The sequence below is a fragment of the Manis javanica genome, chromosome 7 (assembly GCF_040802235.1).
Source record: "Manis javanica isolate MJ-LG chromosome 7, MJ_LKY, whole genome shotgun sequence".
NCBI classification, from domain to species: domain Eukaryota; kingdom Metazoa; phylum Chordata; class Mammalia; order Pholidota; family Manidae; genus Manis; species Manis javanica.
The window spans coordinates 89,312,893-89,327,765 of record NC_133162.1 but is presented as its reverse complement, the minus strand read 5'-3'; the positions used below and the strand labels follow the sequence as shown (position 1 = coordinate 89,327,765).

General features: G+C 38.6%; 1 protein-coding gene across 5 annotated transcripts in view; it reads right to left on the bottom strand.

Moving 5' to 3' along the window:
- Positions 1-14,873, bottom strand: part of PCNX2 (pecanex 2) — a 402,596-nt gene that overhangs the window by 180,675 nt on the left and 207,048 nt on the right. For 4 of the 5 annotated variants that reach the window (XM_037017074.2, XM_037017075.2, XM_037017071.2 and 1 more), the window contains 2 exons: positions 13,540-13,632; positions 12,560-12,710 (listed from right to left, as the gene is read on the bottom strand). In XM_037017074.2, coding sequence (XP_036872969.1) covers positions 12,560-12,710; positions 13,540-13,632 — 244 coding nt within the window. The remainder of the gene's footprint in view (positions 1-12,559; positions 12,711-13,539; positions 13,633-14,873) is intronic. The other variant, XM_037017072.2, reaches the window with a different exon arrangement.

The following is a 14,873-nucleotide window of genomic DNA, read 5'->3' as shown; positions in this document are numbered from 1 at the left end:
CATTTTCCTGAAGCCATCCCACTGATTTTTTTCTTTTCCATTAATTTAGTGGGAATAAAAGTACATCCTTCACATGTCCTCAAAGGCATTGAGAAACTACTGGGAGACTCAGTGTAATAACGCACTTTCTCCTCTTGATAGACCGGTCCTCTACTGATACCAAGCCATATGTTTAAAAATAAAAACACTAGCGAAATCATTTATAAACTTTATACATGAAGGTTAGGTCAAAATTTTCACATGAAAACATTTCACTTCTAAATGGTCTCACTATGGGCAAAAGAAGGAAGACACTTCTCACCAAGAGCAAGGATTAGTCACACTTACTCATTTTTGCATTCTCAGTACCTAGCACAGTGTCTAGTACATAGAAGGTGCTCAATGAATGTCAATTTATAAAGTCAAAATTTCTCTCCTGGTAAAATGTGTTTTTTATGTCATTTAAATTACAAGATTACTTCCAAATATCATTTGTATTTTTCCACTGGCATCTCCATCTATTATCCTGTCATAAGAGTTATGACGGTTAAGTTACTTCAGATAAGATTCCAACAGATGTGCATGAGGGAGACTGAGTCAGGACTCACCAGAGGGGCTGAAAACTCACATCATTCTTCGAGGTGGCCTCCTCTGCACACTGGGCCAGAGGGGCTCACAGCCGCCGCACTGCCAGCCCACAGATGCCATGTGCTGCGTGCTAAGACTTCTTGGTTTTCAGTGTTAGGGTTTTTTATCTTTCTCCGATTACTGAACATTTGTTTTATTTTCACATTGTTTTAGATTTTTCAGCAGTCTAGGAGAATCGCAGTGGGTACTTGGGCAAATACGCTGTATTTTCCTGGGGACGTGCAGTCTGAGGATTGCAGCTGACTGTGGCGCTCTGTCTCCAAACCTTTCCCCCCTAATGCAGGCCAAGGTTGGCCTGTGCATTGTAGCAAATGAGATGATGTCAGCAAGCACTGGTTCAGTTCACACTTCAAACTATTTTAGCCATTTGGAATTCAAGTGGCTTTGCAGGGGTTTCCAAGTCTCTAATCTACCTTATGATGCTAGCATCTTTTCTATATGGGGAAAAGGAGATAGAAAGGACAAAATTCTTCTTCCCAGAAGTATGGCATTCATCATGCACAAAAGGATGAGACCTTTCCAAAGACCACAGCATAGCCTTTATGCTCTGAAATCAGACACTGTCTGTCATGCCACATACTTTTATAAAGCACTATCTGTAATTACAAGGATTTTTACATGTATTATTGGTTTTGATTTAATTACCATGGAAATTCTGGGAACTAGGTCATTCAGATAGTACTATCACCTATTGACAAAAATTTCAAACTAATTCATATACATCCAGATTATTAAGGACCACCACAACTGCCTAACACAATGGGTAAAACAAGGTACAAAACAAGGTGTAAAATGATTGAATTTCAGAACCTTGGTGAAGAAGAGGAGGGGGACTCATCTATTAAGTATGTTCTGCCTTCAAGGACTATACCAAATGCTCTGCATCTATTATCTTGATTAATTTCATCCCCCAACAAATCTTTGCTATTGGAATCCCCAATTACAGATGACAAAATTAAAGATTATTAAGCACAGCTAATATGTGACAGAGCCAGGATTTGAGACCACCCAGCCTTGTTTCAGAGCCCATTTTCTGGGTGTGATGATTTAATTCACTCTTAATCTTTACAAATGCTTCCTGCAGCAAAAAATCTGGTCATAAGTGAAGGACCAGGGGGTCAGACAGACATCTCAACAGCATCAGTGGAAGTTTGAAGACACTGGAAAATTACCTCAAAATTCTGAAAGAAGTGTTTACTTCCTGACAGCGCTATAGACTATCAATTAAGTGCACAGTAGAATAAAAGAACTTTGAGACAAGGTTTCAAAATGTTTCCTTGCCATGCCCCTTTCCCTGGAGTAACTGGAGAGCATGCTTCATTCAAAAAAAGGGAGTAAACCAAGAATTGGAGCAGGTTTCAGGGGAGAGTCTCCAGGAGATGGAACTAACAGATTATCTGATAGTTTTGCTTTTGTGGAAAATTAACTGAGAGATATTTTTACATACCTAGTGGAAAGGCTAGCAAATGCAAAAACTGAAATCTCAACAAAAAATGAAATGTGATCATGGTTTCCTACTGAACAAGAAGTGAACAATTAGACTTAATATTAAAAAAATGAATATTTGTTCAATAAAAATATTAAAACTATATTGGGAAAATGAGAGGAAAAATGTAAATGAATGAGGGAATGATAACAGAGATAAATCCTTATTGTTCATAATAGGAAGTCAGCAAGTAGGCAAATCTGAAATATCATGATAGAGCAAAACATGCACATTATTTAGAAGAATTATGGAAAGGTACCAGCAGAAATATCTGCAGATTTCTTCAGAGTAGAAAGTGATTTTTTTCTGGAGAGGGAGAATCAGAGATGGGAATAAGTTGACAGAGGTCTGCTGCTTTTCATTACAACTTGTTCTATTTGATTTTTAACATTATTTAATACTTTGATATAAACAACAAATTAGGAAAAGTAATCTCTCTCAAGACTTTGTCTCTCACAGAAATCATCTACCTGCAAACCAAAAAGCAAGATTTGCTAAAATGCAAAGCAAATCTAATTTATGAATTACAAATTCAGTGAGAATTAGTTTCAAAATTGTTAATCTTTAAAATTACAACTTAAATAGACTTTTGACTCATTTTAAAATAATTCCTATAACCTTTTATCCATTTACTCTAATATATCCAAAAATTATAGCTTAAACTTTTCAACAACCATTTTTACAGAGGGATGAGTCTGTCTATATGTATTTTACTATATGTATGTAAACTTGAGTCCTTCAAAGAAGCCTTTATCTAACAAGCTTTTTTCTGCCCATGTCAGCCTATGAGGAATTCTTCCTTCAGTGAATTTACAAAGCACTAATAATTGCTTTGTTCATTCAACCAATATAACTGAACACCTAGTACACATCAGACATTAATTCAACAATTAATTATAATATCCATATATTTTCTACATTATATGCATCTCCAGCCAGTTGGAAAAACTTAACCAATGAACCTGAAATTAATTATAACCTCTTCACTTAAGATCTGGGCCTTCTACTTCTTTGTATTTCCTGCAAGGCTAAGCAGAGTGCTGAGCCCAAATCATTGTGTGTGTGTGTATCAGTTACAGCTTTTATATTCTGGCACAGCCATAGGTTTGAGTACAAAGTCAGAAACTCAAAGACAGAAGCCATGTATCCTATCTCACTGGTCTACAGGCTTGGTATCATATAGGAACTCAATAATTACTTTTAAAATGAATAGTACATGCATAAGCATTTTATGAATGAATAAATAACAAATAAATAACAATAATGAACTTATTCTTTATCTCAATCCCTTTAACCTTATTAAAACCCACATTAATGGAAAGAGTATAGTCATCTAATCAGATCACTTAAATTTTTCTTAAATTTCTTGAGTCAAGAGTGATAGTATTATGGAAATTTCTCCTTTAAGGGCCATGTGAAAATGTGACTAAACTCCATTATTCCTTTTCACAATAACATAAATCCTTTCTAAAGTTCTTAGACAAAAAACAATTCAAACAGACCCAACTTCTTACTCGTTTATAACAGGGGCCAATCAATGAAGTCATTTGTCTATAATCATCATCATAATTCAGGATAAAAGATTTGTTTTATTGTTTAAGAATCAGTTATTTTCTAAAAATCTCACATAGCCAACTGAGACATGGCTGAGCACACCCCTGACTAGCCTTAAACATTTAGTCTTAAAGTTTCATACATGAACAATATGGTGCTATTTGTAGCACTCTCTGTTCTTTCTCACATGATTCACTTAGATGGGGGACAGAGAAAAGAGAAAAACCTCATGAATACCCATTAATATAACTTAGTGATCACCACCATGGTCCATTTGATTGCTGAGCTATACAATGACCGATAGAATTTTATTCTTTTAGCTCAGTGAAACATGCCATTGAGGCAAGGATGGGATAAGGCTTACTTAAAGTAGTCTTAAAAGTAAAAAAATGGAGAGGCAGAGCCAAGATGGCGGCATGAGTAGAGCAGCAGAAATCTCCTCCCAAAACGACATATATCTCTGAAAATATAACAAAGACAACTCTTCCTAAAATAGAGACCAGAGGACACAGGACAACATCCAGACCACATCCACACCTGCGAGAACCCAGCACCTCATGAAGGGGGAGAGGAAGACCACAAACCAACAAGAAGGAAAGCTCTTCCAGCCGTCACTCATACCAGCTCTGCAAACTATCTCTATCACCATGAAAAGGCAAAACTACAGACAGACAAAGATCACAGAGTCAACACCTGAGAAGGAGACAGACCTAACCAGTCTCCCTGAAAAAGAATTCAAAATAAAAATCATGAACATGCTGATGGAGATGCAGAGAAAAATGCAAGAGCAATGGGATGAAGTCCGGAGGAGATCACAGATGTCAGGAAGGAGATCACAGAAGTGAAACAAACCCTGGAAGGATTTATAAGGAGAATGGATAAGATGCAAGAGGCCATTGAAGAAATAGAAACCAGAGAACAGGAACGTATAGAAGCTGACATAGACAGAGATAAAAGAATTTCTAGGAATGAAAAAATATTAAGAGAACTATGTGACCAATTCAAAAGGAACAATCTCCGTATTACCGTATTACAGGGGTACCAGAAGAAGAAGAGAGAAGAAAAGGGATAGAAAGTGTCTTTAAAGAAATAATTGCTGAAAACTTCCTGAAACTGGGGGAGAAAATAATCAAACAGACCACAGAAATACACAGAACTCCCAACAGAAAGGATACAAGGAGGACAACACCAAGACACATAATAATTAAAATGGCAAGGATCAAGGACAAGGAAAGAGTTTTAAAGGCAGCTAGAGAGAAAAAGGTCACCTATAAAGGAAAACCCATCAGGCTATCATCAGACTTCTCGACAGAAACCCTACAGGCCAGAAGAGACTGGCATGATATATTTAATACAATGAAACAGAAGATCCTTGAACCAAGGCTACTGTATCCTGTACGACTATCATTTAAATATGATGGCGGGATTAAACAATTCCCAGACAAGCAAAAGCTGAGGGAATTTGCTTCCCACAAACCACCTCTACAGGGCATCCTACAGGGACTGCTCTAGATGGGAGTACTCCTAAAAAGAGCACAGAACAAAACACACAACATATGAAGAATGGAGGATGAGGAATAAGAAGGGAGAGAAGAAAAGAATCTCCAAACAGTGTATATAACAGCTCAATAAGCGAGCTAAGTTAGGCAGTAGATACTAAAGAGGCTAACATTGACCCTTTGGTAACCACGAATTTAAAGCCTGCAATGGCAATAAGTACATATCTCTCAATAGTCACCTTAACTGTAAATGGACTTAATGCACCAATCAAAAGACACAGAGTAATAGAATGGATAAAAAAGCAAGAACCATCTATATGCTGCTTACAAGAAACTCACCTCAAACCCAAAGACAAGTACAGACTAAAACTCAAGGGATGGAAAAACATATTTCAGGCAAACAACAATGAGAAGAAAGCAGGGGTTGCAGTACTAATATCAGACAAAAAAGACTTCAAAACAAAGACAGTAACAAGACATAAAGAAGGACACTACATAATGATAAAGGGCTCAGTCCAACAAGAGGATATAACCATTCTAAATATATATGCACCCAACACAGGAGCACCAGCATTTGTGAAACAAATACTAGCAGAACTAAAGAGGGAAATAGACTGCAATGCATTCATTTTAGGAGACTTCAACACAGAACTCACCCCAAAGGATAGATGCACCGAGCAGAAAATAAGTAAGGACACAGAGGCACTGAACAACACACTAGAACAGATGGACCTAACAGACATCTATAGAACTCTACATCGAAAAGCAACAGGATACACATTCTTCTCAAGTGCACATGGAACATTCTCCAGAATAGACCACATACTAGCCCACAAAAAAGAGTCTCAGTAAATTCCAAAATATTGAAATTCTACCAACCAATTTTTCAGACCACAAAGGTATAAAACTAGAAATAAATTCTACAAAGAAAACAAAAAGGCTCACAAACACATGGAGGCTTAACAACATGCTCCTAAATAACCAATGAATCAACGAACAAATCAAAATAGAGATCAAGGAAAATACAGAAACAAATGACAACAACAACACAAATCCCCAACTTCTGTGGGACGCAGCGAAAGCAGTTGTAAGAGGAAAGTATATAGCGATCCAGACACACTTGAAGAAGGAAGAACAATCCCAAATGAATAGTCTAACATCACAATTATCAAAACTGGAAAAAGAAGAACAAATGAGGCTTAAAGTCAGCAGAAGGAAGGACATAATAAAGATCAGAGAAGAAATAAACAAAATTGAGAATAAAACAATAGCAAAAATCAACAAACCCAAGAGCTGGTTCTTTGAGAAAATAAACAAAATAGATAAGCCTCTAGCCAAACTTATTAAGAGAAAAAGAGAATCAACACAAATCAACAGAATCAGAAATGAGAATGGAAAAATCACGACAGACTCCACAGAAATACAAAGAATTATTAAAGACTACTAGGAAAACCTATATGCCAACAAGCTGGAAAACCTAGAAGAAATGGACAACTTCCTAGAAAAATACAACCTCCCAAGACTGACCAAGGAAGAAACACAAAAGTTAAACAAACCAATTATGAGCAAAGAAATTGAAACCGTAATCAAAAAACTACCCAAGGACAAAACCCCGGGGCCAGACGGATTTACTTGGAATTTTATCAGACACACAGAGAAGACATAATACCCATTCTCATTAAAGTTTTTCAAAAAATAGAAAAGGAGGGAATACTCCCAAACTCATTCTGTGAAGCCAACATCACCCTAATACCAAAACCAGGCAAAGAACCCACCAAGAAAGAAAATTACAGACCAATATCCCTGATGAATGTAGATGCAAAAATACTCAATAAAATATTAGCAAAGAGAATTCAACAGCATATCAAAGGATCATACACCATGACCAAGTGAGATTCATCCCAGGGATGCAAGGATGGTACAACATTCGAAAATCCATCAACATCATCCACCACATCAACAAAAAGAAAGACAAAAACCTCATGATCATCTCCATAGATGCTGAAAAAGCATTCAACAAAATTCAACATCCATTCATGATAAAAACTCTCAGCAAAATGGGAATAGAGGGCAAGTACCTCAACATAATAAAGGCCGTATATGATAAACCCACAGCCAACATTATACTGAACAGCGAGAAGCTAAAAGCTTTTCCTCTGAGATCGGGAACTAGACCGAGACGCCCAGTCTCCCCACTGTTACTTAACATAGTACTAGAGGTCCTAGTCACGGCATTCAGACAAAACAAACAAACACAAGGCATCCAGATTGGTAAAGAAGAAGTTAAACTCTCAAGATTTGCAGATGATATGATATTGTACATAAAAAACCCTCAAGACTCCACTCCAAAACTACTAGAACTGATGTCAGAATACAGCAAAGTTGCAGGATACAAAATTAACACACAGAAATCTGTAGCTTTCCTATACACTAACAATGAACCAATAGAAAGAGAAGTCAGGAAAACAATTCCATTCACAATTGCATCAAAAAGAATAAAATACCTAGGAATAAACCTAACCAAAGAAGTGAAAGACCTATACTCTGAAAACTACAAGTCACTCTTAAGAGAAATTAAAGGGGACACTAACAAATGGAAACTCATCCCATGCTCATGGCTAGGAAGAATCAATATCGTCAAAATGGCCATCCTGCCCAAAGCAATATACAGATTTGATGCAATCGCTATCAAATTACCAGCAACATTCTTCAATGAACTGGAACAAATATTTCAAAAATTCATATGGAAACACCAAAGACCCCGAATAGCCAAAGCAATCCTGAGAAAGAAGAATAAAGTAGGGGGGATCTCACTCCCCAACTTCAAGCTCTACTACAAAGCCATAGTAATCAAGACAATTTGGTACTGGCACAAGAACAGAGCCACAGACCAGTGGAACAGATTAGAGACTCCAGATATTAACCCAAATATATATGGTCAATTAATATTTGATAAAGGAGCCATGGACATACAATGGCGAAATGACAGTCTCTTCAACAGATGGTGCTGGCAAAACTGGACAGCTACATGTAGGAGAATGAAACTGCACCATTGTCTAACCCCATACACAAAAGTAAATTCAAAATGGATCAAAGACCTGAATGTAAGTCATGAAACCATTAAACTCATGGGAAAAACATAGGCAAAAACCTCTTAGACATAAACATGAGTGACCTCTTCTTGAACATATCTCCCCGGGCAAGGAAAACAACAGCAAAAATGAGCAAGTGGGACTATATTAAGCTGAAAAGCTTCTGTACAGCAAAAGACACCATCAATAGAACAAAAAGGAACCCTACAGTATGGGAGAATATATTTTTAAATGACACATCCAATAAAGGCTTGATGTCCAGAATATATAAAGAGCTCACACGCCTCAACAAACAAAAAACAAATAACCCAATTAAAAAATGGGCAGAGGAACTGAACAGACAGTTCTCTAAAAAAGAAATAGAGATGGCCAACAGACACATGAAAAGATGCTCCAAATCGCTAATTATCAGAGAAATGCAAATTAAAACTACAATGAGGTATCACCTCACACCAGTAAGGATGGCTGCCATCCAAAAGACAAACAACAAATGTTGGCGAGGCTGTGGAGAAAGGGGAACCCTCCTACACTGCTGGTGGGAATGTAAATTAGTCCAACCATTGTGGAAAGCAGTATGGAGGTTCATCAAAATGCTCAAAACAGACCTACCATTTGACCCAGGAATTCCACTCCTAGGAATTTACCCTAAGAATGCAGCAATCAAGTTTGAGAAAGACAGATGCACCCCTATGTTTATCGCAGCACTATTTACAATAGCCAAGAACTGGAAGCAACCTAAATGTCCATCGGTAGATGAATGGATAAAGAAGATGTGGTACATATACACAATGGAATACTACTCAGCCATAAGAAGAGGGAAAATCCTACCATTTGCTGCAACATGGATGGAGCTGGAGAGTATTATGCTCAGTGAAATAAGCCAAGCGGAGAAAGAGAAATACCAAACGATTTCACTCATCTGAGGAGTACAAAACAAAGGAAAAACTGAAGGAACAAAACAGCAGCAGTATTACAGAATCCAAAAATGTTCTAACAGGTTCCAAAGGGAAAGGAACTGGGGAGGATTGGGGGGCAGGGAGGGATAAGGGTGGGAGAAGATAGGGGGGTATTAAGATTAGCATGCATGGGGGGGTGGGAGAAAGGAGAGGGCTGCACAACACAGAGAAGACAAGTAGTGATTCTACAATATTTTGCTATGCTGATGGACAGTGACTGTAAAGGGATATATAGGGGAGACCTGGTATAGGGGAGAGCCTAGTAAACAAAATATTTGTTATGTAAGTGTAGATTAATGTTAAAAAAAAAAAGGAGTTCCTGTGTGGTGTCCTCCAATGTGTTCTACACAATGATATAAAGGGCATATAAAGTGTAGGCATAGGGTCTGTTTGTGTTTATACAGAGGATCAAAGCCTAATTTGGCTACCCCAAAAATGAACTAAGATACGATATGAAAAAGAACTTCCAACGTCAGCACTCTCAGGTAGACTCATGCCAGAAGATGATCATCAAAAAACCCCAACAAAGATCCATGCACTGCTACAGCTGTAGATGCACTCATCCCACCAGTTCCTGGACTTGCCATGGGAATGAAGAAGGAGATATCTAAGCTGGCCTGTGCACACAGCAAAACAACAAATTTGACTGGATCTAAACTGTTGGAATTCAACCAAGAATTTGGAGAAGTGCTACTTGTAGCGCTCCAAAATCTTACAACTACAGACTATTTACTGTTAAAAGAACATATGGGATGTGAACAGTCCCCAGGAATGGGTTGTTTTAATTTGTCTGATTTCTCCCAGACTGTTTAAGTTCAGCTGGACAATATTCACCATAATATAGATAAGTTTCACAAATGCCTAACTGGTTTTCTTGGTTTCACTGGAGATGGCTGGTAACTACAGGTATGCTTTGGTTATGTAACTGTACTCCTATTATGTTAATGTGTGTGTGCAATTTAATTAGTAGTTTAAAACCTATACATGCTGAAGTTACTCTACAAGAAGGTATGTCAAAGAAATAATCAATCCTCCCATGTTTTCTTCTGTCTGCTACTTCTATAGCTTTTCTTCTTCCTTCCTAATTACAACTCAAATAGAATTCGTGCCTCCTATCGAATTTACCGAGTATCATAATTCTTCCAAGTGGTAAAGACACCTCAAGACAAATGCTGGGCATAGAAGCCACAGGGCATAAAATATGCAAAGAAGTAAAAAGCTAACCTTTTCAAACAATAAGGCTTCTCTCTCACTTACCAACTTAACATTTCCCTGTATGGCCCCAGAAGATGACTGGTTAGCCAGAGACGGGTAAGATTTCTCAAGGGAGGAACAACCTAAGACAGGCACAGTCACAGTGGGGCCATCAGGTGAGAAAATGGGGATCAACAGAGGTCAGGCTTAGAACCTCCCTGCCCCTGTTCTGAGAGAAATCTTCTGCATATGTGGATGTTTTATTGCCCTTGTCTAGCTTGGATTAACACATAGTCTACAGGCACACACCTGATCATCTACATTTGCTCTCTTACAACACTAAACTATGTTTTCTACCTTTATCTTGTATCTACCTACCACTTCAGCATTTTATTAAAAATAATAATAATAAAGAGAGAAATGTGGTCTCCACATATAAATCAAGTATAAAAATCAAATGAATATTCATATTTGAACTGTTTATAGTTCATAATGCATGATCAAAACCAAAAGCATCTGTGATGACTGCCCTTGTAATGTTCATCATGTAACTTATTCACTATGTAAGAATTTGTTCTCCATGTAAGAACTTGTTCTTTATGCTTCAGAAGATTGGAGACTGACGAAAATTATGCTTGGGGTGGATTAATGATTGTGCATTGAGCATTGACCCCCCTATACAGAATTTTATTGTGGTTAAGAACCATTTGATCAATAAATATGAGAGATGCCCTCACACACACACACAAAAAAGTACACACTTCCAATTGTAAAATAAATAAGTAACCTGGATGTAATGTATAGCATAAGGAATATAGTCAAAATATTCTAACAACTTGGTATGGTGATAGCTGGTACCTAGAATTATCATGTATATAAATGTTAAATCACTGTGTTGTACACCTGAAACTAATGTAATACTGTGTGTTAACTACCCTTCAGTAAAAAAAAAAATATATATATATATATATATGATGTGGCTTGATCCTTATGCTCACCCCTTGTACTGTGGGTGAGAAGAGCAAGTCACTGAGGGCAGAGCATCTGAGTTCCTTCTCCACGTGCTAAGCCCGATGCTGGCAGCAGGCTCACTGTACCATATTTCTCTACTAGACAACCCTGTTTTCCTTGAGTTGGTTGTTTCAAATTAAGGCAGCAGCTCGTACCCACCCAGAGATGTTCCTTGAAGTCTCTGTGCTTGACAGCATCTTAAGTGATTCTTTGGCTGCTTCATTTTTTATTATTTTCTCCCCTTTCTCTTTTGTCCTGCTAGTCCACTGAACTCACTGGTGACAAACCTGGCTGAGTCCAGTACATTCCTGTGCTTCAGCAAACCTGGGTGCCACTCACATTCCCTGGTGCCTGGACAAGGAGATGACTAGATAACTTGCTTAGCAACAGAGTTAGAAAGGGCTGCAAGTTCGGTGCAGATTTAGCGGCATTAGATAGTTATAAACTATAGCTAAAAAGCATGATGAATACCTCTGATGTGTCTGAAAATCGGATGTATCAATCCTTCTTCCATCTGTCCAGTCACAGAGGAAGGGGAGACCCAGCACAGAAATCCATGGCAGGTTTCCTCCTGAGAGGCTCTGGCATGGTCAGGGTTACCAGGCGATCACATGATTGTGACCAGAGACTGCCCTGGGAACTGCTAAGTCAATCCGAAACAAGTCCAGATATAGATGAACAAAGCAAGTTAAACAAAATTGAAGGTCTCAGGGATCCAGTAAGTTAAAGGTCTTTTTCTGCTATGTACACACCCTCACCCCATTTTGTGGTGGATGGCAGGGTGGATAAGTGACATTCTTTGTGGTTTCCAGTCAGTTTAAACAAGAGCAGCACAATCTTCAGGTATGAATGACATAAATCAATTTTTCCTCAATACTTATAACCAATTACTATTTTTATAAAACATACTTTTCATTCAGCACACGTCAGCTCCCTTGATCCAGGCATAACAGTGTCACTCCAAGGAACAGGCTCTCCTTTTCCTAACAGTGGTGAAGGACACATAGTGACAACATCTGCTATGGCGGCTGCCTGAAGTGTGCGGCCTGTGGCACTGGGCACAGTCACGGTGTTGTGCATGCCCTCTGGTTTAAAGTCTGCCTGCAGCTATGTTATTTTTGTATGGGGGATGTCACTAACCTCTCACTTCCCGCTGCTGATACTCTCTGTTTTTAAGGACCGGGTGTGAAATCCACATCCAGGGATGGTGCTTCCGGAGCTGAGGGAGCATGTAATGGGTTATGAATCCCACAGAGCCGGCCAAGGCGAACAGCACGATGCTGAGAAATGGCTGCAACAAAGAGGACAAATTTCATTTAGTGTAGAAGACTGAGGGAGGGTTGCCCATGAATAATAGATAGATAGACAGCACTATTGCCTTTCTCCACTTTCCTCCTCAAGAACAGAGAGCCAAACGCAGTTGTTTCAGGCCTCTGAAAATCTCTTCCATGTAGCATGAAACCCATCTCTGTGGAGAACCACTCAGCCTGGGGTGGAGACTTGACCTGTGGGGGTATAGGAGTCACGGAAATTCTGCCCATTGGAATACGTTTTTGTGTTTTAAGAGAAGAGATGGAGAATTTCAAATTTAACTAATAAACTTTACTTCATTGAAAGGAGAGATCTTAAATATATAATGCTTTTTATAGAGAGACAACTGTTAGAACCTTAAGATAGTAATCCCGTCTACAGCTCTCTACTTCTATTTTTCATTATAAAAATTATGTTCCAGTCATCTCCTTGGCTCTGTGGCCGCCAGCTCCCTCCTGGTGTGGTAACTCCTCCCCCCTATGCTCATGGAAGCACGCCGTCAGCCTGTCTCTCTGCCACTGACCATCTTCCCAGTGGATTCCATGAGATGCACTACTGCTTTTGCAAACAGAACACCTCTCAAGCTGGGGAAGGAGAGAAGGTGAAACAATTCAACTGGATCTGTGATGTGACCAAATCTCATCTTGGACATAATTCCTGACAACATATGGTTCCTTAAACCTCTCAACTGCTTTTGTTTTCCTTCTGCAGCCCCACTGCCCTGTCAGTAACCCCAGTGCCCCACCACAGGCTCTGTTATTAAGGAGAAGCAGGAGGTGGGAGCAGTATAAAGTGGAATGGATACATACTCGCAAGGACAGAAACACGGTGCTGGCACTGACTGCAAATGACAGCACAGCAGACACCGAGCAGATGATGAGATCTGATTTCAAGATATCTTTCTGTAAAGAGAAAAGCAGCTGTGAAGTTTGCTCTTCTCTGTTTCTCTCAGCAAATCTGTGTCACCTGTAAATTGGGTGACAAAATATTGATCTTGGATAAACTACTCTTTCAGCCTGTTACATTCTCCATGGCGCAATCTGAGTGGACCATTTATTACCTCTTGCTTGGAGAATATCAGGGAGACAGAGGCAGAGGGTTGGGGAAGGAACAGCACACTGCAAGGGGAGCTGACATTTGCTGACCACAGAAAGGCGAGAGGTTTTCTACATGTGTGAGAGGCATGAAGTTCTTCTCTACATGGTACAAGATACCCAGGTTTGACAAAGGAGGGTAATGTGCTAATAACCTGTAATAACCTCTGCTTTACAGCAGCTTGTATTTTTTTGAAGCATTAAAACACATTTTATTTTGAGAGAATACAGATCCACATGCACTTATAAGAAATAATTCTGTGAGATCCCATGTGCTCCTTACCCAGTTTCTCCAAAAAGTAACATCTTAAAGCAGCTTGTATTTTAACATGCAGACAGCCTAGGTAGGCCAAATAGAGGCCTCTGACACATTTACTGATTTATTCAGAACAAAACAGATTTTTACATTTTACATTTTACAGTCACATTGGGAAAAGGCCATTTCTAAATAATTTAAATATATATTATGTACAAATATGAAGAAAAACAAATGTCAGTAACTTGCTAATAATTTTCTATTTTTGTATTATTATTATTATTATTATTATTTTCTGGTATCATTAATCTACAATTACATGAAGAACATTAAGTATACTAGACTCCCTCCATCACCAAGTACCCCCCACAAACCTCATTACAGTCACTGTCCATCAGCATAGTAAGATGCTATAAAATAACTACTTGTCTTCTCTGTGTTGCACAGCCCTCCCTGTGCGCCCTCCTCCAATTTATACATGCTAATCATAATGCCCCCTTTCTTTTTCCCCATGCTTATCTCTCCCTTCCCACCCATCCTCCCCAGTCCATTTCCCTTTGGTAACTGTTAGATCCTTCTTGGGTTCTGTGATTCTGCCGCTGTTTTGTTCCTTCAGTTTTTCTTTGTTCTTACATTCCACATATGAGTGAAATCATTTGGTACTTGTCTTTCTCCACCTGGCTTACTTCACTGAGCATAATACCCTCTAGCTCCATCCATGTTGCTGCAAATGGTAGGATTTGTTTTTTTCTTATGGCTGAATAATATTCCATTCTGTGTATGTACCACATCT